The sequence below is a fragment of the Triturus cristatus genome, chromosome 5_1, assembly GCF_964204655.1.
Source record: "Triturus cristatus chromosome 5_1, aTriCri1.1, whole genome shotgun sequence".
NCBI classification, from domain to species: Eukaryota; Metazoa; Chordata; class Amphibia; order Caudata; family Salamandridae; genus Triturus; species Triturus cristatus.
The window spans coordinates 399,741,262-399,766,005 of NC_140587.1; the positions used below are offsets into that span (position 1 = coordinate 399,741,262).

General features: G+C 47.2%; 2 protein-coding genes across 2 annotated transcripts in view; one reads left to right on the forward strand and one right to left on the reverse strand.

Annotated features, from left to right (window-relative positions):
• Positions 1–10,778, forward strand: part of SLC25A32 (solute carrier family 25 member 32) — a 242,507-nt gene extending 231,729 nt beyond the window's left edge. Inside the window, exon 8 of the mRNA XM_085605123.1 lies at positions 7,296–10,778. Coding sequence (XP_085461249.1) covers positions 7,296–7,431 — 136 coding nt within the window. The 3' untranslated portion in view covers positions 7,432–10,778. The remainder of the gene's footprint in view (positions 1–7,295) is intronic.
• CTHRC1 (collagen triple helix repeat containing 1) overlaps positions 10,629–24,744 on the reverse strand; it is a 146,051-nt gene continuing 131,935 nt past the window's right edge. Inside the window, exon 4 of the mRNA XM_085605124.1 lies at positions 10,629–11,367. Within this exon, the coding sequence (XP_085461250.1) occupies positions 11,225–11,367 (143 nt within the window). The 3' untranslated portion in view covers positions 10,629–11,224. The remainder of the gene's footprint in view (positions 11,368–24,744) is intronic.

A 24,744-nucleotide genomic window follows, 5' to 3' on the forward strand; every position in this document is an offset into this window, starting at 1 on the left:
TGCGGAAAGTTTTCAATATGAAGGAGTTTGATTAACCTCGAATTGCTGAAGTTGATTGATATAGACTTCTATCATTTTGGATATAAACAAAATCTCAAAACCATATCCCTTTTTCCCACACCCTATTAAAAATGCAGACTTGCCAGGAGGTCAGAATACATCCTAGTAAGCAATATCAATATTTGAGCACACAAGATGTGCTTGAACCGTTCATTAGCTAATTCTAGCCCATCATGTTTTAATTGGATAAACCACCATCGAAAGCTGATATTTCAGGAATAGTTTAGCATTACAATTAATTTTTATATATATATTGAACAGTAGACAATATAAAGCACTTTGAAGGATATTAGGGCCTATATTTTCAGTCAACGGATGGATTTTAAAATATGAGAGATACGACAGAAGTGAGGTATCACGGATGCAATGTGGGCCACTTGGTTTTGAATTGACTAAATCCTTTATGTCTTGATGCCATGTTAATTCCCACTGAGATACTCATGTTACCAGACTTGGATATTTTTTCACCAATAATATTTACATCTACGTAAATGCATTGAGTCTTTTACTTTGCAGGTCTTTACTTCATAAGTAAGTTAGTTTTTTTTTATTTAACTGACTTGTAAAGTGCACCCTGGCGATTGCAGTACTTAAGACCTAGTAATACTTGGTTGGCGTATAAAAACACGTGACAACACTCCAATAATGGGATTGCTTACCTGTGAACAAGGTTCAAAACAAACGGAATGCATCAGGACTAAGATTTTAAGCAAGCTGCTGCATTGTTGCACATTGAATAAAGCGCCTTATACCATTGAAGTCTGTGTGCGGCATTCTTCTTTTCGTTTGGGGAAAGAAGTTCGTTGGGATATAATCGGGGTGCTCCGTCTCCAAAAGCCGAGGCCACCCTGCGACGGTCAAGGCGCTCTTGCAGGGAGTAGGAGGATATATATATATATATTGTATATCATTAAAACATTTAGTATTGACAAATTACATTTGTGGAATTATGAAGTAAAAAATAGTTACATTTCAATTAATTAAATCTCAACTCAATATGTACAGAAATAGTAAATAGGATATTTTTCTATTTAAATACTAATTTATTTTAAAGATCAAAATGTATGGTTTTAAGTGCGTATGAGGTAATAAGGTTTTTTGTCTGGTTCGGGGATGGGTAGTGCATGGGATAGTAAGGGTTAGTGTTCAGGACTGGATAGTGTATAGAGGTTGTAAGGGGCTTTAGGGTTCAAGGATTGGTAGTTTAAAATATTAAATTGTAATTAAGTTAAAAGTAATAGTTTACTATTAAAATAGTGTAATTGTTTTAATTGATTAATAATTTAAATTGCAATCATTTTTAAATTACATTGGAATAAAAAAGAAAGAAATAAACATATATATATATGTGGTACATGTAATGCTTACAGCCCAACCTGCGAAGTAGAAGCACTCTAAAGGTACTCCTGATATTTTACTGTAATTTTAAGGCTCTTAATGCAAAAACCTGCAAGGAACAACTGATATTCAGCACATTGCTCCACAACGTCCGCCAATAAAAACGGAAGGATGGGCTGTATTTTTCTCATGAAGAGACACAACCTTAGTCTCTATTGGAACTTTAGGGACTATTTTAACTCCTGAGATTTTCCTTTACCTATATGTTTTGGAACAGGGACCTGCGTCAGTGGGACATAGAGAGTACTATCATAGGTAGAGATTGCCACCAGTCATGAGAATCTATTTTATCTGTTAAACTTTAGCTAGTTTTGCCACAACCATTCTCTGACATCAGAAAGACAAAGCTGAATTGAGAGATTATCTACGCGATGACTGCTTACTTAGAACAGTAATTGAGTGTATAGTTGGAGTCCATATGAGCGGACAAAAGTAGAAAGAGAAATGACCTACAAATTAAGAAAAGATGTAGAAAGGTCAGAGCCATGAGTGATGCCACAAGAAATTGTGCTGACTGAGGATAGAAAGGAATTAAATACTTTTGTTAATGTTCTTTCCGAGAGGAAGAAACTAAACCAGGTAGCTTCTGTCCCTCCACTGTTGACGCCGAGAAGTTCAAAGGACAGAACAAGAGTTGTGAGCAACAAAGTCAAATGCTGCTGACATGTTATAGGATCTGGGCTTATAGCCAACAAGTGCTGCAAGTACAAGAGCAAAACTGATAGCAAAACATTTTGATTTTAATTTTTTCACTTCGTCAGACTCAAGCGATGAGCTATCAACATTTTCTTGGTTAATTTACTGTGAGATGAACTTAGTAAATTTGAATTTTCATGTAGCAGAAAGTTTAATTTATGTTCACTAAAATAACCACCTAATTGAGATTGGTTCGTAACCAAGAAGATATAATATAATTGTTTCAAAAATAGCCTGACTGGTCCTTGATTTGCATATCTTCAGAGGCTTCTTCCCTTGTTTTTAAATACCCAAGCGGTTTCCTTCTGTATTGATCCAGAGTTATGCGCAACCTGCCCTCTCCTCCTCTATTTCTCGTTCTCAGTAGGAATCGGGTCTGAAGCGGTATAAGAGAGCAATTTAGGTATTGGCCCGCTTACGAAGGATGAAATTACGGCTGCTATTAGAGGGCTCCAACCAGGCAAAGCACTGGGCCCGAACGGTATACCTGTGGAGCTCTACAAAAAAGAAGCAGATACGTCGGGCCCCATCTATTGAAAATGCACGAGGACAGTCTAGAAAAGGGCATACTTCCAAGGGACCAGAGAATAGCGACTCTTGTGGCAATCCCGAAACCGGGTAAGCCCCCGGAGGAGTGCACCTCCTACCGTCCAATTTCGCTCCTTGATGCGGAAGCGAAAATACTGGCGAAAGTGATAGCGACCAGGCTCTAACCACATCTCACGTCCCTCATACACCCCAACCAGTCCGGTGTTATGCCAGGCCGCAACACGGCAATGAACTTGCGACGGCTTTTTGGTGTAATGACCCGCATGTCGAGCATTCAAGAAGACGTGGTTATCCTATCATTGGACGCCAGTATGGCCTTTGATTGAGTGGAATGGCCCTTTCTGCTCGTGGCACTCCATAAGTTTGGCTTTGGCCCCAGATTTCTTGCTTGGGTTCGGCTCCTATATACGCAACCCATGGCCCACGTGGTGATTAACGGACGAGTATCTGACAACTTCCCTCTGGGGCGCAGGACCAGGCAGGGCTGTCCGTTATCCCCACCTCTGTTCGCCTTGGTGCTAGAGCCACTCGCGGCATGGATCAGAGGGGATCCAGTGATATGGGGACTGTGGTGGACGGAGGGGTGGGAGGACTGCATCTCCCTCTACGCAGACGACATTCTGTTGTACATGTCCTCCCCTAGCCGATCGATCAATTGTTTGCTAGACAGCTGTGCGTCCTACGGTAGATTCTCTGGGTATATGATTAATTGGGCGAAATCGGTTTTGTTTATTCTTCACGGTCCTCCTCCACGTTTGCCCAGAGGTGTAACGATACAACTTGGGGGAGATGGGTTTAAGTACCTGGGCATCCACATTACACAAGACCACAACCACTTCTATGAGCGTAACCTCCTGCCTCCCCTCCGAAGACTCAAGAATGACGTGAAACATTGGCATTCGCTGCCCCTGACCCTTCTGGGCCGAGCAGCCCTATTCAAATTGATGACCCTCCCCAGATTTTTGTACGCCCTGCAGAACACACCAACTCCTGTCCCAAACTCCTATTTTAAATCCATCGACGCGGAGGTGGGCCTCCTCCTCTGGGACAACAAACCCCCACGCATAGCAATGTCCAAACTCACCAGAAGCTGGTATGACGGCGGTATAGCCCTGCCCAATGTACAACTATATTACTGGGCCTCCCAGTAACAAGCATTGGCATAGCCAATAGATCTCGCTTTTGGGACCTTATAAGTATTTAATGGTGGGAAGCAACACAGAGGGCAGGGGAACAGGAACAACATGGCGGAGGGAGTTGTGTGCGCGCTAAAATAAAATAAAAAGAAAAGCACGCGAGTGGTGCGCGCGGGGGTTAGTCCCCAGGTAGGAAAAAACAGTTTTTGGGACACCAAAAAGAGACTGTGGGACTGCGCGGTCTTATCTGATTGTAATAGAGCCTGTGCCGAAACGCAGCCGACTTAGAAAAGACGAGGGAATCAGCTATGTGAATAAGGTCCTCTCTTTGAAAGGGCAAATATGCGCTTCTCGTGAAGCGCAGGTAACAGAGTGAGACAACTGCATACCCACCAATATTTGGAAACAGCTATATTTGGAAAACACGCTGTAGGAAAGAAGATTCAGCAGAAGATGTGACTGATGTACCAAGCCCACTTACATGACGCGCAGCCGCGAGACACGCTCTGGGGAGGGGCGAGCAAGACAGAGGTGGAGCGAGGCGCAACACAGCTTGTCTGGTGAGCTCACTTGGGTTGTCTAGTACAACACAGGGAAGGGCGTGAGGGGTTTTGGAAAGCCAAAGGAAAGCACATTAGAAGGAGCTAAGAGCCATGGGGCGCAGGAGAGATCAAGCAAGAAGAGGGTGATTGCAACACGAAGGGTGGGTGGGGGAAGTAAGCGGGTAGGAATGGAGAAGACAAGGACGGAGGCAGAGGGCAAAACACAAGTACTCATTTGGAGTGCTGAAACAGAAGACGCGAAAGTGAGTGATCATTAGTGATCGTACTGCAAGGGAGGCAGATGGCGGCTGCGCGCAAATGCACGCGAGTGGTGCGCGCGCATTAGTGATCGCGCTGGAAGGGAGGCAGATGGCGGCTGCGCGCAAAGGCACGCGAGTGGAGCGCGCGCATTCATGATCACCCTGGAAGGGAGGCAGATGGCGGCTGCGTGCACGCGCCTGTGAACGCAAGCTTGAGGCCAGCAAAAGCCACTGGTAGCTCTTTGAAAAGCCCCTTACTAAATGTCTTGCAGAGTAGCGCATGCTCTGGCGAGACCTAATAAACCAGTGGCTGCACGCCCCGCAAGAGGAGCCAGCCCTGCGACGGGACAGACAAGCTCTCGGCACGGATGGTCTCTTGAGCTCCTTTTACAAAAAGGCCAAGTACCGCACACTGATCGGCCTCACCGCGCACACAGTACTCACTTGGTTCGCGGCGCAACGCGCGCTCGGCTGGGAGGGAGTCCTCACCCAACAAACACCACTCTGGGACACCCCGAGACTGGGCATGCTCCGTAATAGTAAAGGTTTCACTAAATGGGACGTAATTGGACTCTCTAGGGTAGGGGACCTGTGGAAAAGGGGAGAGATGGTGACATTTGCCCAGTTGCGCACAACATACCGAATGGCAGACTCGGAACAGTTCTGATATTTGCAAATCAAGCACACACTCACCACAGCAATACCCCAAGGTACCGATCTCCCAGAGTCTTCGCCGCTTGAAGACCGCCTCCTGACTGACTGCCTTACAAAGAAAGCGATCTCTCTCACATACCGCAAGTTGTTATACAACCAGAAAGATCCCACATGCTCCCTGCGAGAGAAATGGCAGATAGAACTGGGTGACATGGATGACCAAGACTGGCAGGAGGTCTTAGCATCCCCGCGGGAGGTGGCGATTCCGCACAGGTTGCAACTTGTCCAGTTGAAAATATTGCACAGAACCTATTACACTAGGACAATGCTTCACAAGATAGGACGGACAGAAACACCCTTGTGCTTGCGGGGCTGTGGGATGCTGGGCACCTTTTGCCACACGCTATGGGACTGTCCCACTATTGAACGCTACTGGGAAACAGTCATGGATACGATCACCTAGGTCTGCGGTTTTGGGGTCCCCCCAGAACCTCGGAGGTGCCTTCTTAATATTTGGGAGCCCACCGACCTCAATCACGCAGCGCAGGCTTGGGCGACCCTGGGGATCACAATGGCTAAGCAAAACATCACACAACACTGGGGGGTGGCCAATACCCCTCTTCATCAACACTGGTGTCACGACCTGGATAGGGTGATGGTGGCAGAGAGGGCGGTTTTTATTCACAGGAGGTGTCCTCGGAAGTGGGCACGGGTATGGGGCAAGTGGAATGCGTTTAGAGGCAATATTTGCACCCCTCCACCGGAGGACTCAGACCTCAGTGACTAATTCGCACAGCCTCACACAGAGCCTCATGGGCGACCTGGGAGCAGGAGACGGGCAACTGATGTATGATTCATTGGGAACTGAACGAAGCCAACATCTTGTAACACCTCGCAGGCTACCCTATAAAATGTACGATGCAAGATTTATCAATGTAAAATATTACCAGCAATGTTGTAAGCATAATTCAATAAAAATGTTTAAAAAAACAAAAATAGGTATTGACCATCAACAATACTCCCTTGGCATAAGTGTGACTTCAGGGAAGAGTCTCCTCCCTCTAACCCGATGGGGCTTGAAAAAAATAAAAACATATAAAAGGTTTGCATCACTAATCAGCTAGGAAAGCTTTATGCCTCCTTTTCACACACATCTTTAGAATTTGAGATGGTAGCTAAGGAGGTCTAAGAGCCCTGAAGTAGGCCGAGTGAGTGATGGGGCATTTTTTAAATTCAGCTGAAAAATGTTGGGAAATTAGAGATGCCGGAACCATTGGCTTTCCACTCACGAGTCAATTTTTATCATGCTATGGGTCCCGTCAAATAAAGAAATTTAGGGTAATCCCATAATGATTTTCACTCTAAATTGTACCTCCACAACTGTACAGAGAAGTACATATATGAACTCCTGGATTCAATTGAGCCCACCAAGGTGTCATTGATCTACCTGCGTGAGAAGAGCACCAGTGATGAAGCATGCCACCATTTGGCAGGTGAAGTGTCTCCTCTGTTTATCTTTAATGATCCTATAGATAGTTCTTGATACGGTAGGATTAGTCCCTGAGCTTTGGCGTTCTCTGGTGAGGAGATTTGTGACTGGGCAGGTACCATGACAATACATGGGTGATGGTGTGCAGACGCACTAGGAAAGGGGACGTGCTGTGTATGACACACTTACGCTTGTATGATAATGTTACACACTTTCTGTTTTAAGCAGTTTCTGGTCCTTCCACGAGGTTGGTGGTCTCTCACAAAGGTAATGATGGGATCGAGTCCAAGAACTGAGAGTAGCAGAGTCCCCATGGAGGCCACTTCAGCCTTTGATACCAGAACAGCTTCTCTCTCGGACTCTCAGATCAAGAAGGTTTAACACAATGTTTGACAAGCTGTGCTGGGAAGATCGCAGACTTTTGCAGCAAAGTACTGTATTTATTGTGAATTGTCTTTTTGTTGTCTTTTAATATACATTGAGGTGTTCTTCTGTTTATTTCTCTCCAAAGGAAAGAAGGAGTTCGTGGATTTTACAAAGGAATCCTCGCTAATGTGCTTCGAGTGACTCCTGCGTGCTGCATTACTTTTGTCATGTATGAGAAAGTGTCCCATTTCTTGCTTGCGATTAAAAAGGAAAGCAAATGAAGGCTTCATCTGAGGATGCCAGCATAAGAGGATGGGTCACAGATCGCCGCTGCCTGGACGATTCAACAGCTGCGTCGAGGAGCTATTATGGAGGACGACATAACATGAGAATTATTTCACCACCCAAACCTTTCAAAGTTGCCAAAAATAGCTCACATTCAGACATTGTAAATAGAGCTACAAGTGTAAATGTAGACATTGCACATAGATTCACTGGAAACTCGGAATCTATACACCTGTTACACTTTACACATGTAACTCCTATTGGACTACCATTTAAATTGTTTATTTTTCCTATTGTTGTTCTGATGATTGCATATGTGGAATCGCCTTGATAATTGTTCTGTCATTAATGCATGTCCTGTTTGAAGCGTAAGTGCAGTGAATCCTAGCCATTTTGTTGTAGAAGATTGTAGTAGCATGGACGTGTGGTATATTTTTGATGAGTTTCTTTTGATTTTTTTTTTTTTAAGCATTCACGCACCTACAGATAAATTACTTGTCTTTCGTTAGTGCATTTGCTGCCTAATAGGTATCCTGGTTCAAAACCCCACATATTGTTAAACTGGGTCTTTGCATGGGGGTGAAAGTAAAATTAGTGGGTTTTTTTTTCAAATACAGTTGAGTTGCTCATCTTAAGATATCAACTTGGATGGCCATGGTGAGCCGAGTAGTGAGTCTGCGGTAGTCCAATGTAGCCCTTCAGTCCTCATCTTAGGAAACCTGTATCTTGTAAATGCCCCATGTCATTGGAGTCTGTGAAAGGCTTATTTACAGAACATTGCAAAGTGAATGACCTCCAGGTGCCACAGACTCTAACAGGTAGTAGAAAAGCAGAACTTTAAAGCAGTACGTCTTATGTTTTCGATAAAGGAAACCATACAGTACTGTTACTCAGGAAAGTGGTCCCAAGTGATGTAGCAGCATAAATGACCTTCTCACGTGACCATGGGTCGCTCATAATTGAACTGAATGACCCTGGTTTAAGTGCAGAAGAGAGGGTAAAGCCATGTGAACGCGTGCCAGATGTTTCATGTTTTAAAGCAGGTAAAGGTCACTTACATGCACTTCAGTTGATCATAGAAACACATTTTGATTTTCTACATGCAGGTGCAGCTTCTGAAGGCATGTTATTCTGCGTTTGGCATAGTTCATTCAAGCCTTGAGTTGACCCAGAACGTACACCTCATAGATTTAATTCATGGTACAACACGTTTCTTGCTGTCACTGTTAACACAAAAGTACTCCATGTTCTAGGCTCGGGTCATCTTTTAACCAGTAGCCAAGACCTTTGAGTTAGGCTAATAGTTACCGCTCTTAGGAAAGGACCACTGAAGTTTTAGGGCCCCACACCTGGAATCTTGGTTTTAGGGATAGAGTGTCCACGATAACTTCGAACAAATGCAATTTAAGTTAAATGAGTAAAGGGGCGGGGAGTTGTTGAAGCCTCCTCCTCCTCCCCCTCCCACCCCCTGCCCCCCCCCCAAAGAAAATCATTATTTAGTTACAGAATTTTGCAGCTTGTGCAAAAATAGAAAATGCTTTGGGCAAGAAGTGGAAAAGTGTGAGATGGTGATGAATAGGAAGGAGGCACATTTACTGTTCCAGTATTTTAGTTGCTCACCCCTACATGATTACTGATATACTGGTCTGGGTAATCATTAATTACAGACCTGAACTCAGAAGGTTTGTTGGCCTTTTATTGATGGAAGTCCACTGTGCTTTACAAATAATTGTTGCTATAAAACTGCGATTATTTGACTTGAATATGTATGCCATATTTGTTTGACTTGTTAAGGTGTATGTGAGCAGGGAGATTATTTTAATACCGATGGCTGTGTCACAAGGTATCGTTTCTGATCTTATTCGGTGCTCTTTCCCTTTTGTAAAATCTGGATTTTAAATATGTGTTTTCTTAGTATGCACAAGATTTTAATATATTTTGTTGAAAAAAAAGAATGCAGCGTCATTTTCTGGTGACATTTATCTTACATATCTGGGTTATCCAACCTTCGCACACTGAGATAGCTACTGGAGAAATTCTTTGCATATTTATTTTGCAGCAGACAGCCTTTTCTCTCATGTGCTCATGGCATTGCACCTTTTCTTTTCACGGTGGAGTCAAAGTGAACTTCTTTGCTGTCCAGTAGTACGTGAGGGCCCACCCAGCACTTGGGAACTTTTGCCTGAACTAATCCCAGCCCCATATTTGCAGGGTCAGCCGTCCCTCCAAGCCTTGTGCTGCTGGTTGGAATCAGTGAGAGAGTCGTAAGAAGCAGGGTATGGCGCCTTCAGATGTGTGTGATATTCGAAAACAGGGCTACAGTGGTTGTTTTATCTTAATATTTAGCATCATGATATTAATAAAAACATGCAATTACATCCAGTAATATAGGAACTCTGGGTCATTGTTCTAACGTCATTAATGGCCAAAGAGTAGGACTTTCTTAACTGTATTGGATTTACAATATACTGGGCAGGTTTCTCGTGTTAAAAGCACACTACTTCGCTTTGACTAAACTAAAATAAAAATAAACTGCAACACCAAATATAGGACTTACATTGTCGCAAATAAAAGCCTCTCTTAATGGACAGCATATATATATATATTTCATTCCCCACCAGGCTTCAACGGGAATGTAAACAGATGTGTAACATATAAAATGCATTTTAAATGGCGTTCCTGCTATGCATGCTTCGATTGCTGCAAGGCTAGGCCGTAACATTCCCCGGGCAGTAACAGCGCTGGTGTCCAAGCTTACCAGAGTTCTGCCAAAGATGGACTCCATGGTAAGTCACCACCAGCTTGCATTCCAAACACTTGCTTTCCTAGCACTGAGCGTAGCTTTAATATACCCCAACGAGAACCAGCCTTCATATCATTCTGCCATGGGCAGGGTTTATCTTTATTTCTTTTACTGCGCTGTACTGTAATAAAAAGAATACTAGCTACCAACATTAGAGTTTACAACCTTGGGTGCCGAACATGCATGTAGGTTATTGCAGGAGGCTGTCTCGTCTTCCTAAACATAAACGATTTCACTCCTTTATCTGTTTACAAGAACCTCTTGTGCCTTCCTTGTATATTACATACTCGCCTTGGATGCACTTATTTCTGTTTTGAGATCTTTAACTTGTACACATTATGAATTATTTTGTAAGCATTGTGCTTATTGGCAACATGAATACTCAATGAATTATTTACCTTTTTTTAAAGACGTTTTATTTATTGTAAAAAAAACAAATTGGAGCGAAAGTGTTCATTAACTCCACCAACTTTGTAAAAACAGTACCAGTTGATTTATTTTGTCTCAGATGTTTGACATCAATAAAACAATATCACTAAACAATATTTGTATACGAATATGTACTCGTCATGCTTCCGTGCTTTGTCTAAGTAAGAAATAAAAACAATCGTTCTCAGTAAATTCAGTTCTAGTTAATGCAAGCTAGGGTCGTCTGGCACATTTTATACAAAGGTCTCATGCATTTTAAATGCTGTGACATTTTCATCTCTAATGTCTGTGGACAGTATTTATTAGAAGGTTTCTACTAAGTGTGAAACCAGTCAGTCAGAGTGTATGTATCTTTACACTACTATAATGTGCAGTATGTAAACAACAGTTTAGCTGATACCAGCGCACCTGTAAATCAATTTATTGTAATATCTACATGGTGACAATGGTAGAAATATGTAACATTTATGACGGGTATGATGTACTTTCTGGTTTTTTTTGTTTTTGTTTTTAAAAAACAGCGTTACTCTTCTGTCTTTTACTTTGAACTTTTTTTTTTACTTTGGAAGTTCTTCAATGATTATGCGTGAGACTGAGTTCCATCCGGTGGAGGCATCTCCTCGTGGGTAATCTGAACAAGTGCCAACCCAGACGGCCACATCCACTAGTCCGGAGCTGATTCCCTCACAAAGCCCTTCCACTGTCATTGGGGAAAAAGAAAAGACATCTTTATTAGCCTTCAAAACAGCCTTAGAAATTAGATTAATTAAAAATATCACAATGTTTGCTATGTAATACGGATTACAGGTTTTGTGCTAATTTGATTGCTTAATAGGAATGTGATGCTGTAAAATCCTACACAGGTCTTGTATTAAGAGGATGGTAGCAATCATGCATAAAACAATTACTTTGGGCACTGCAGCGGAGGGGTACAGAAATGTTGTTCTGCATTATACTGCTAGTTTCAGTAGACCGTGTAACCAAAATTTAGATGGTTGCTTCCAAAGCACAGAACAACACGTTCTGTTTATCCATTTTTGTGAGTCATTAAGTAACAGTTTATGCCTCAGTAGATTAATTCACTGACGTTTTACATCAAACAGGTAACTTTATGGTTTAAATTTCTTTATTGAATTTTTTCGTTGAACAGATCTAAAACGGTTGATGGTGGAGCCACCAGTTGCACTGAATACAATTGTTTTTAACCCCAGAAGACTCCCTCTTCCCCGGACCTGGTGACTTGATTAGAGTGATACAATGCGATAAAGAGGAGCCCCCAATCTCACTCCACGTTCCCTTTTCAATGGCCGTCCGCCAGTGTAGTGTTAACATCTGTTAATCGAAGTAGGCGTAAATACTTGGGGCATGTTAGCTCGCGGAATTCCGTTAGTATGTAGCTAGCTTCGAGCAATCCCATAGAGTGTGGAGAAGTGTAACCGTGGCTCTGCATTGGCGCCAACAATTGGGCTATGTCGCGGGAACGAATTTGTACACTCCGGGTGATTGGAAGGGTTGAGATACCAATAGGTAACTATTTTAGTGGCCATTTCGATGCCTGCAGTATTACGGGCTGTGTGTCTGATGCGCTAGTAAATATCTTCCCATTCTTTTGAAGATAGCTCCCGTCCTATCTCAGATTCCCATCGCTTTTGACCTGGGGATTTCGTAGGTGTGTTTCCAGGGGCTAGTAATTCGTATGTTAGGAAGTAGATCGCTTGTGCCCAGGAAGTAGTCCAACCTAGCATATGTTCTGTGTGCAAAGGAGTAGAATGTATAGTCTCGGGTTTGTGCATGGGTATTCCTCCAGAGGTCAACTAAGCCCATTTCCTTCAGCAAGTCCAGCCCCCAGCCCCCTCCTGGAAAATGCACCTATTTGACCCGTCTCTGAGCAGATCTGTCCATGTCATTGTCAAAAACAAGGTTCAGGTCCCACCCCCACACCAGGACCACACGACTCAGAGTGCCCATGGTCTCTGTCATTGCGTGTTTTAGTTAATTCTCCAGTCCGTCGTTAGGTGAGTATGCCATTGCTATGGTAAGGGTTCTGGAACCCAGTTGTAGTGTGTAAGCCAACAGTCTCCCCCCTTAGTTCAGCCTCTTTAAACAGTATTTTCCCCTTTAAAGTGCCGGGAGATCAAAATGGCCACTCCCGCTGTCTTATTCTGGAGTGATGAAAAAAAATGGTGTGGGAAGTACCTGGAACGGAGCCTATCTCATTCCCTCTGCAGGAGATGAGTCTCCTGGAGCAAACAAATGTGGGCCCCCTAGTGCTCGAGATAGGATAATATAGACCTATGCTTCAGGGGATGGTTAGGGCCTTTAACTTTCAAAGTAAAGACCTTCAGATAATCTGTCATAAGGCGTCAAAAAGGGAGGATATATAGAGGTCATCTTGTACCCAACAGGGAGGCTTACGTTTGCGGTGTTGTGCGTTTGGGGGAAGGAAGATCAAGGGCTTATGTTGGTAGGTACCAGGTCAAACCAAAGAAAAAAACATTTGGGTATCTAAACCCATAACATAGAACAACAATATAATATAGGAACACGCCCTGTGATCAAACAATGCTAATAAGACAGAGATTGAGCAGCAATGGTGCAGAGTGGGAATGCAAAGCAAGCGGCTGCAGGTTCCCGAGAGCATTCAGGGAGATTCAGGCCTTGAAGCTGATCTGGATAGTGGGTCTATTACCGCCCGTTTCTCTTTTGCTATAGTTTCAGGGTCCGGGCAAAGTGCCCCCGGCGAGCCCCCAGCTCCGTTCGGCTCCCCTCCATCACCCCTCTCTGTCTCAGATGAGTCTCTGTTCAGGCCCAATGTCCGTCATGCCTCTTCCAGTGATCTGAGTTGTTGAAGCTTCCCATCCTGCCGAAATATTAGGCAGAAGGGATGTCCCCATGAGTAGCGCACTCCTGACGCACGGAAGTGCGTGGTGAGGAGGCGGAAATCTGAAGAGTGGAGGCAGCCAGAACTTGGCACAGGACTGGGTGATATCCATGATATTGGAGGGGATGTTGACTTCTAGAGAATTGTTTCTTTCAGCGGGAATTTGTGCACACACGTAAGGATATCTGACCGTGGGGCTTTAGTCAAACGTCTCGGGCCCACTCAGTGCGTTCTGTCGAGCCAGATGACTGTCTCTGAGGGGGCCCCTAAGATGTGTCTGAATGAGTCCTGATCGTAGGAAGTGATGTCGGAAACCCCGCTTCCTCAGGAAACCCAACGGATGCGGATGTTGTTCTGGTGCGATCTGTTCTCCAGGTCCTCTGAGGGGGCCTGGAGGTCCGAGTGCTGGTCTTTTAGGTGGAGTATTTCTTGCTGAAGCTGTTCTATCTCCGCATCCCTGCTCGCTTTGTGGTCTTCTAATGTGGAAACCCTCTCACCTAGCCCATCTAGATCGCGCCGGGTGTCTTTCAGTTCAAGGGAGACCTCCTTCCGGAAAGATTGCAGGTCCTCCGGAAGGGAGGTAAATAGTGACTCCAAGTATGGTCGTGTAATCAGCTCATTTGACGTTTCGGAGCTGACTGGTCCGTCAGGTGCCACTGTGGACGCTTTGCCGCCCGAGCCCCCCATCGTCTTAAGGAGCATGTCCTTAAGGGTGTGGTCCTTCTTCCCCCTGGCTGCAGCCATAATCACGCTGAGGGAGGTGTCCGGCGGTGGGCTGATTAATGATATTCTGTCAGCTACCCCCTTGCAGGGAGCCTGGAAATGTGGCGCAGGCCACCGTAGAAGGGCCCTGAAAGTGCTGTCCACTCACTCACAGTATGCAGTCTCCACTAACAGCCTCCCCTGCGTCTGACGGGCTCTCTGTTTTGTAGGCTCAGTCCTGCTAATCTTTGGTTTCCAGGAATCCGACCAAGCATGTGCTGAGCACGCAGGAGGGGCCTGCCGTGACCCTGGGTTCAAGCGCAGTGTGTGCTTCCAGAGTTGAGGGTCAGGCCTGCAGGGGTCGTGTCCTATCCCGGGGGGTGGAGGGAACGTGCTGGCCACGAACTGTGCTGTGGGGCCTCAGGGATGCACACCGATGGCTGAAAGTCTCTCTGTTTCTCCCATCTCTTCACCAGACCTGTCTCAGTTCCCCTATGGAGGCGAGAGGCAGCTATTCACTGTTGCACCTCCTCTTGCCGGTGTTACACCGCCTCCCATGGGGCCCGGGTCAAGTCCAATGGTCTACTGCCCTCGGAGCCGCTCCACGAGCAGCAGCCCCTGCTCCCCCGCCCCCGTGGGCTCTCTAATTTCGCTCCACTTCCCACCCAACTGGTGCAAAGAGGGGGGGGGGCGGGTTTCGTCTCTGACAGCAACAGGCCCGGTCATTCCACGCATTCAAAAGGGGCAAGTCTCGGGCCAACCACCACTTCCTGGCATCGCGGTGTGCCCTCCACTGTTGCCAGCACTGGCTTTCACCAGGGGGCCCAGCCTATCGGGGTCCCACCACCGGGGGGCCGGTCCATCGGGGTCCCAAATACTGGGGGTCCTTCTGGCGAGCCACTGCCCTGTCTTCTCCCTCAGGGCTCGCGTACTAGGTCTCTGCACTTGCTCGTCCGATGCTGCGGGGCGCTGGTCGTCGTTGAAGGCAGCCCCGGTTGCTCCTCTATCGTGCTCCTCCTTCCTGCCCCTGCTCCACACGAGTCTGCTCTGTCCTCCTGTCAGCCCACCAGAGAGGCAGAGCCCAATCAGCCCCATTATCAGATGGGCGTATCGCGGCCCGCACTCCCCGCAGGTGCTCGGTTCACCAAGCCCAATTTACAGGCAGCGCCTCTGCTCCAGCTTTTAGGGCAAAAGGGGTGCCCCCATGCGGTTCCCGGACCTCACCAGTCCCTCAGCCGAGCTTCGGGATCTAGCTGCATGCTCCACCACTGCATTCCATGGCGTTTGGCGGCCAGGTTCGGCGACTGGGAGCTGAGAGACTCAGAAACACGTATCAGCCGTCCGCCATCTTGGCCACGCCCCAAACAGTTAACTTTATATTGTATATGTATTTTTCTAAGTGCTGTAATAAACAGAAGTTTGATCTACTTCAACATGCCACCATATTTTCAGAACACACTAAGGGCCGAATTATTACTCAGTCAGAAAATGTAAACCTAGACGCTGTAGTGTCGGCCCCTATGACGTAATAGGTGCGACTCGAGTTAGGTCTAATGTTGGTAGTGGTATGGGGTGGTGTTAGTGCACACCTCCGAGCCTGTGTGCTCAGTGGTGTATTTGGGAGGTCATGTGTGGCAATTAATAAAAAGGAGCCAGTGTGGATGTGACGCCAGTGTCGCGCATACGCGTGAGCTCTCATACCACCAAATGCTGCCTCTGGGTATTTTATGTCTACAGCTCCGCGCTAGGCCAACCGCGTATATACCTCAGGCCAACGTACCTGCGGCTTGTGTAAAGCGTGGACGTGAGATCGCTGACGACGGTGGGCGGCCACATCCCATGTTCTCTCCGTGGCAGCCGCGGTGCTGCCACAACGCACGCGGTACTCGTGCCTCAGAGCGGGAGCTCGCATGTGCGCATCGGCCCCTGCATACAACAAATGCTTCAATAAGTCCCTGAGTGACCCGGTTGCACAGGCTTAGTACTCCCTAGGAAGGCGGAGCCATCAGCCTGCTCGTCGGTCCCTGGTGGAGGCTGGTAATAGCATGTATCACAGAGCCCCAGAGACGCTGCCCAGGAAGTGGGGGAGGTGCAAGACTCCACTGTCAGTGTGAATGAATGAATAAATGAAGTTATATTTGTATAGCGCGTAGCTACCCGGAGGCCTCCTAGCGCTTGCGGACACGGAGAGCACAAAAGAGAAAGGGTATCACTGAAATGCTGAGAGGAACAGATGAGTCTTGAGGGGTTTACGGAAGATCAAAATGTTGGGTTCACTACGGAGCGTGTACGGGAGGGTGTTCCAGAGGTTGGAGGCATTTAGAGTGAAGGAGCGTCCGCCCCACCTAGCTCTCCGGACTTTCAAAGGCGTAGCAAGGAAAGTGGCACTGGACCGAAGAATCCTGGTGGGTTGATAGGGAGTGACTAAAGATTGAATAATATGGGAGCCGTACTTCCATATGGCCTTATGAGTGAGGCACATGGCTTTGAACTGGACCCTGGCTCGGATGGGCAACCAGTGTAGATTTATTAAGGCAGGCTTAGCTGACTGTCTACGGGGAATCTGTAACAGGTGACGCGCTGCGCAGTTTTGAATCACCTGAAGTCTATTTAGGGTGGACTGAGGGGCGCCCAGGTAGAGTGCGTTCCCGTAATCCAGGCGGGATAGAATCATGGCTTGTACCATGATTCTCCTGGCTTGAAACGGGAGTAGGGGTAGGATTTTCCTGAGCATTCGCAACAGACAAAAACATGTGGCCGAGAGCTTAGTGGTTGGATGATTAAAACAGAGGGAGCTATCCAGCCACACGCCTAGACTTTTGATCTGTTGCTTGGGAATGGGCATAGGACCAAGACATGGTGGCCAGACAAAAGAGGAGGAGGGCGAGGGGGTCTTCCCTAGGAACATAAGCTCTGTCTTCTCCCCATTTAATTTGAGGAGAGACTGGCTCATCCATTGGGCAACTGCCTCGAGACATAAGCCTAGGACCCCAGATGAGCCTTCAGGGTTGTTAAGTGCGACCACCAATTGGGGGTCGTCTGCGTAAGTGATAATTTTAATGCCGAAAGTAAGCACTATCTCGGCTAGAGGGGCCATGTAGGCATTAAAAAGGGTGGGGCTCAACGAGGAACCTTGCGGGACCCCGCAGTTAAGAGGCCACTGATTGGACCTAGATGTTCCCTCAAAGACTTGGTAGAAGCGGTCCTTCAGGAAGGACTGAAACCAAGTGAGTGCCATCTTTCCTATCTCCATGTTAGTCAGCCGTTCAAGTAGAATGTTGTGGTTTACAGTGTGCCAGCAGCCAGCCAAGAGGTGAGCCTCTACGAGTGACACGAGACCCTTAGAGACTGGTCTTTATACCTTCCCCATCACACTGGATCCAGAGGCGGGCTGCCAGCAGCTCACTGGTAGTGTGTTTTTACAGGAAGACAGAACAGCTCCTCCTTTGACACAGGTGCAGTGGGAGTGGTCCTCCGGTTGCATTTCAAAGGTTGGCTGCACCATGTCTGCAATTCTGCCCATTGAACCCTACATAGTGGAGGGCCCTCCCTCTGCCCAGGCCCCCAAATGGAAGGAATGGGTGGAGAGGCTGCTCCTGTTCTTTGAAGCCACTGTGGTGCACAATGACCAGAAGATGGCCATGCTGCTGCAATTAGGGGGGAAAGATCGGCAAGTTGCAGCATGAACTGGCCCTCAAGACTCACCTTACACTGATTGGTGCCCTGTCGGCGCGCTTTGAGCCCATGGCGAACCAAGACTACGAACAATTTGTTTTTCGCCAGACGCACCTACAGGCAGATGAGTCTATTGATGTATTCCACACCCGGCTAAAGGACTTAGCAAGCACCTGTGGGTTTGCTGATGAGGTGGAAGAAAATAGAGGCCACATCATACAGGGCTGCGCCTCCAAAACATTCAGAGAGCGAATATTGGAGGAATCGGGGCAGCCCCTTGCCGACATCCTAAATCTAGGGAGAACCAAGAAACTGTCACGGGCACGAGCAGCCCACATGGAGGCAGCCCTAGATACCCCGATAAAGGTAGAACCCGTCAACGCGGTAATAGCACACCCAGCAGCCACATCATGCTGAAAAGAATCGGGGAAGCCTACAAGCTGCGGGTACTGTGGCGGAAGCCCACACCGGGCACTGGACTGTTCGTCACGAGGAAAGAAGTGCATTGGGTGTGGAAAGTTTAACCATTTCGAACGAGTGTGCCAATCGAGAAGGAACTGACGACTTCGGCCAGGAGTCCATCTCATCCCAGAAGCGCAAAGTGGGAATAGTGACATGGACGATGATAACAGAGAAGAGCATGTGGTCCATACCACATACATGATTGGAACGGTGACTCGGATATCTCGGCGGCTGCCACAATGTCAAATCTGAGTGGAAGAGCATGACATCACCGCAGTCCTAGATACGGGGGCCACCATCAACATCATGTCATCAAAACTCTACAAGGTGATGAAGCCGACTCCAGTGCTGAACAACACAGCAATCAGTCTCTTCACATATGGATAAGACAATGCACGGAAAATTCAAGGCGACAATCTCGCATGGCTCTAAATCCATAAAGTCACAGGTCTACGTAGCAGAAGATGGACAGGGCATGCTATCAGGTTGCCGAAGATCTGGGAGTTGTTACATTTGCTTTTGGGATTCACCAGGAGACAGTACGACACATCCTAGCTGAATTTCCAGACGTATTTAACGGAATTGGGAAGTTGCGAGGAAAGGAGGTACATCTACACATCGACCCCACTGTTCAGCCAGTAGCCCTAAGCCACAGGCCCGTTGCCTTTCACCTAAGGCCACTAGTAGGAAAAGAACTATCCAAGCTGGAATTGGCTGGCATCATTGAGAGGTCCCACCCCCTGGGTATCACCCATCGTGGTCACTCGAAAGCCCAAGCAACCGGGTGAGGTGCTGATCTGCGTGGACATGAGGTTACCTAATGATTCAATAAAAAGAGAAAGACACCTCACTCCCACGATTGATGATCTGATTGGGGAATTGAGCGGAGCATGCTGGTTCTCTAAGCTCGACCTCCGGTCAGGTTATCACCAGTTGGACAAAGAGTCACGCTACATCACAACCTTTTCCACCCACTTGGCCTGAGGAGGTACATCTGCCTGAGTTTTGGAGTGTCGAGCGCAGCGGAAGTTTTTCAGAATGTAATCCATGAATTGCTAATGGATCTTCCAGGGGTAGTGAAAGTCAGTGATGACATTCTCATCTATGCCAGGACCATTGCAGAACACAATACCAGACTGACGCAGGTACTTCAGAGGATACAGGAATCTGGTCTCACTCTCCATCGAGACAAGTGCGAATTCCTCAAACAACAAATCCAGTTTTTTGGCTATGTATTCTCAGCCTCAGGTGTGAATCCCGATCCGGACAAGGTGCGTAACAATAAATTGGCCCCTGCCCCCACCATCGTCACCAAAGTACGAAGCTTCTTGGGCATGGGCAACTATTGTGGCCAATTTATCTGGGACCTAACCACCCTGACCCAGCCCCTCCGAGAGCTTACAAAAGGATCTGTCCCATGGGTCTGGGGTCATGAGCAGGACACAGCGTTTCAAGCAGTCAAGGATGGCCTGTCTGCCAACACAACCCTGGCTTTCTTCGACCCTCAGAAGCTGACTATGGTTGCGGTTGATGCTGGACCGAAGGGTCTTGGAGGGGTCTTACGGCAGCGGAGCAAGGTAGAGGAGGACTGGGCCCTGGTGGCTTTCGCTAGTCGGTCATTGACATACACTGAGCAGCGATATTCCCAAATAGAAAAGGAAGCCATAGCCATCTACTGAGGATGTTGCCATTTCCACTTGTACGTATATGGACATCCTTTTGTTGTGGCCACGGACCATAAGCTGCTTCTCTCACTATTTGCTGCAACCGCATCCAAACCGCCCCCACGCATCGAAAAGTGGATGCTGCAACTGCAGGGGTACAACTGCCGCGTGGAATATCATCCCGGAGCACAGAATCCGGCCGACTATCTTTCCCGGCACCCCAGGGCAGCTACCCCGGAAGAAGAGGATGAGGCCGAGGACATAGCGGAATATGTCTGATACATTACTGCCAGATCGTGCCCTATTCCATTGTCCATGAAGGTGTTAGGGGAAGAAACCAGACGGGATGAGTGCCTCCAGCGGGCCATAGATATCCTGAAGCATGGCTGGTGGCAAAGTGCAAGGAGTGACTGGAAAGTCCTCACCACGGAGGCGAGAAGGATCATGGAAAGTCTGTACAATGCCCGGCAGGAACTCCACTGGATGCCTAATTCGAGGTCACCGCCTGGTGATACCCTCAGCACTGACCAACCAGGTGATCCAATTGGCACATGTGGGTCACCAAGGAATGTTGAAAACCAAGACCCGCCTGAGGACAAAAGTGTGGTTTCCCCTGATGGACGAGAAAGTAGAGGAGGCAGGTAGGTCATGCCAAAGGGGAAAGCAGCTCGCCAGCTTCAATAATCACGGAACCTCTACCTGACCGCCCCTGGGCGTGCGTCAGTTTGGATTTTGGGAGTCTTCCGGATGGGAGACCTACCTTCGTGCTGATAGATGACCACTCCAAATACCCTGAGATAGAAATTTTGCAGTCGCTAATGGCAAGTGAGGTTATCCCAAAGTTGGAGAAGCTGATGGCCACTCATGGGCTCATACAAGAGATTTGGACCCATAATGGCCCTCCGTTCCAGGGACACGAAATAGCCAATTATCTGTTGTCTCTAGACATAACCCACAAAAAGATAACCCCAAGATGGCCGCAAGCGAACGGCGAAGCAGAAAGGTTTATGCGCACTTTAAACAAAGTTATCCGCATTGCCTATGACTGTCAGCAGTCTTTGGAATTGGCCATTTTCTCCTTCCTGAGGGTGTAGCAACAAATGCCACACTCCACGACTGGAGTGGCTCCAGGGCATCTCTCCATGGGCCGTGTAGTTGCGGACTCTATTCCACATCATCCGAAGTGGCGTCCAGAGTCACCTGGACCCTGCTCGCACACCAGTCTCGCACAGGTCTTCCGTCCTCAGTGGTGAGCCAACGTCTCTCCGAATAGCTCATTTAAGCATCAGCTGCTTTCATCACTCTCCTGCTGGTCGATTGGTCCCAGCCACCGTCCTCGCCACTCTGTCAGTCGGATGCCGGACCTATTGTCTGAAAGCAGATCCTGACCCCCTAATACGCAAACTCCCTCTCCCAGGGTAGGGGGTTCCCACTCGCCGTGCCTCAGGAGCTATCTCTTGTAGCGGCCTCTTACCTATCTGCCAGCCCCCGCACCTGTGTATTTCCTCCCGGGGCTCTGCTGTTAGGCTCCTATCGCGGCTCTGGCCACCGCCGTTTCTTTGACCGGAGACTCCCAATGCTCTCCCTGCACTCTAGCTTCCGAGTGCTCCGGGTTGCTTGTTGCACCTCACTGGTAGCTCGCGCTTTGGCGACCGCCGTTTCTCTCTGTCTCAGGGGCTCCGTGTCAGGTCCATCGTGCTGCCGCGGGCGCCATCTTGCCTTCCCTCGCAGTTCTACTTTGCTGATTCTTTTAACCCCTCACTGCTTTTTGTCAACCCCCGATGTCTGACTGTGTGTGTCCGCTGTTCCGTGGGAGTTATGGCGGTTATTTTTTCTGCTTCAGGACCCCTTGATTGTGTCAGGATGGCACCGGATGGGGGATCACTGGCAGGAGCATGGACCAAAGCTCCGTACTCCATCGGCGCCAGGCCACGCCCCCGTGGGAGGATCCAGCCATAGTCCTACAATAAATGTCCTTTCATGCACCCAAAGGTGACTGGCTGCGGGAGGCGCAAAGCTCTTCTTCCCTGAACATAAGAAAAAGTTGCTGTTTAAAAATGTATTACGCTCCTGCTCTAAGTTGCAGGGCCATTTGCGATCCTGCTCGAGCAGTCGGCCTTGAGCGAAGTCCTGTTCCCGCTCAAGGTATTTTGGTAAGACAGGGATGAACCACAATAAGGCAAAGAGTGGGTCAGCTGAGGGCACATTCTTACATACTCTCTGGGAATGCTCCAGTATTGGTAATTATTGGATCATGATTACCAAAGAACTTGATCTCAGGGATGGACTTGTGCTTGGAGGCAGAAAGAGTGTTCTATACCGGCATGGGCCGTGCCCGGAAAATTTGATAAACTTTAGGGAGCCTGAAGAGAGGATTATAGGTTGAAGGGGCAAGTAACTCAATGTTGCATCTTGGATCCACCAAAGCAAAAAGTGGGTGCACAAGCTGCCGGCGTTGTGGAGGATTGGCGGGGCCGGCGGGAGGGTGGGGCTTTGGGAGAAAATAAAAAACCAGGGGGGAGATTTACAAAAAAGTCACGCAGCGCTGCGCAACATAGTGGGAGCAGTAGAGCGCCATATCCTCAGATATGGCTCTCTCCTCCCCTTTCCCTTGCGCCGGCGCTGATTACAGCTGCTGTTCTCCACGCACACAGCTTAGCGCCATGGTGCTAGGGGGTGTGTGTGTGTGAGTCTAGCGTAGGTTTTGTACAGGAAGGGTACCCTTCCTGTGCAAAATACCATGACTAGACACGAGGAAAAGCTTTTCCCACTTAGTACGCGTGCTGCACAGTGCTGCACGCATGCAAAGTCGGAAAAGGAAGGAGAAATGAATTCATTTCTCCTTCCGTTCACCTATTTGAAAGGGGCGCAGTTTTCTCACGCTAATCCTAATCTATTTATTTAGTAAATTGGGTTTAGCGTGAGAAACCTTGGGTGGTTGCCCCCATGGCACAAAGTAATTTGAAGCAGCTCTAAGCGCTGCTTCCCGTTACTTTTCTGTTATTTCCAGCGCTAAACAAGTTTAGCGCTGGAAAGTAAACAGGGAAAAAAGACGGCACAAAATCTTAGTAAATCTCGCTCATAGTAAATAAAAAAATAACTTGCCTGCAGCTGGCCGCTTTGCGCTCTTCCGCTCCTCTCCTCCTCGCAGGCACAGGCTCCCAGACTCCCCTGGGGTCAATCCTGAGGCTGCTCTCATGTTATGAGAGCAGCCTCAGGATTGGCCTGAGCGCTCTGAATTTGCAATCCTACGTGATGGACCGAATGACAGCATGATGGACGAAATGATGAACAATGCAAACATTCACCCCCCAATCACAGGTTCCAGGGTGCTTGTTTCTGGCCCAGGGAAGACCTGGCTTGGCAGTTCGGGCTGGATTGTTCCCACGAGGAACAGGGTCAAGACTGATTTGCATATGGCTGGGTGGCTTAGTGAACAAAAGAACGAAGGATTAAACCCAGATCTTTGTGACTGGGGGTGAATGTATTGTTCAGCATTCCGTCCATCATTTGATCCTTTTGCTTTAAACATGTAGTCAGAAAAGTGTCATTGAACCAATACTATCTATTTTTTATTGTGCTGTATCACTTGGCAAATGTTAAAATCTGCATGCATGTACATACCTTGGTAATTAGAGATTTCTTTTGATGTTTTTGGAGATTTAACTTCTAATTGCTCGGGTTTAAACTTGCTTGCAGATATTAGTATGTGCTTGGTGATACTGTACATTAAAGACAGATGTTCCCAAGACACACACTTAACTGATATTTCTTCCAATTGATAACACTTTATGGATGGAGATACGCGTTATCATGTTTTGCATTAATCAGTAATAAACATGTTTAAAACGAAAGAAAATTTAACTAATTGTACTGCTATCTATCTGAATTAAAATTAGTAGGTATTGAATCCATAACAAATGCTACATTTCATCATTGAAACCTTACTTTTAAATTGTGGTAGAGTGCTCAGTGACTCGATGAATATTATAGTAAATTGGTGGAGTTTCCAGGGATATACCCCCAGAAAATCAAGAAATGCAAAACACATAACAAGGGAAACATTACTTACATGTAACAAATGGTTTACAGCTTGTGGTGCTGATATTCACATGCTGTGCCCACTCCTGAAATCTGGTGTTTGGTCGCACATATTGCAACTTGTATTTCTTTGGTTTTGAGGTGACTCGTGATATTTCCCCCCAGACCCACAGTGCACCAAGACACAGACACGCCCCACCTCAGATTGTGTTTTCTTTCTAAGCGGAGCGTGAATGTGAAGATATACATAAAATATTGCAGTGCCTGAAGCAAATTGCAGACTGTAAACATGCTACTGGCAACTGAGTCCTATCTCACTTCTAGGGAGTTGAGTAGGACGATAATGGGACTTAGGTTAGGTAAGGCATCATGGTTCCCTTCTTGCAAGTAAAATGTGCGCTGGGGATAGCGTGCAGTTTGAGTTTAGCTTTATAACAAAGTGGAATGCTTTTGACAATACTCGCCTTAGAGAATGGAGAGTGAACATTTACTAAAGTTGTGTGACACACGGAAACGAACGTTGCTGCGCTGTGTTGTGTGGCGCCCCTGCTCTCTTCCCAAGGATTGACGTACAATTAATCTTTCTACCAGGGGTACAAAGAATTGACTGATGATCTCCATTTTGAAGATGTGCAGCAGTGGCAGCTATATG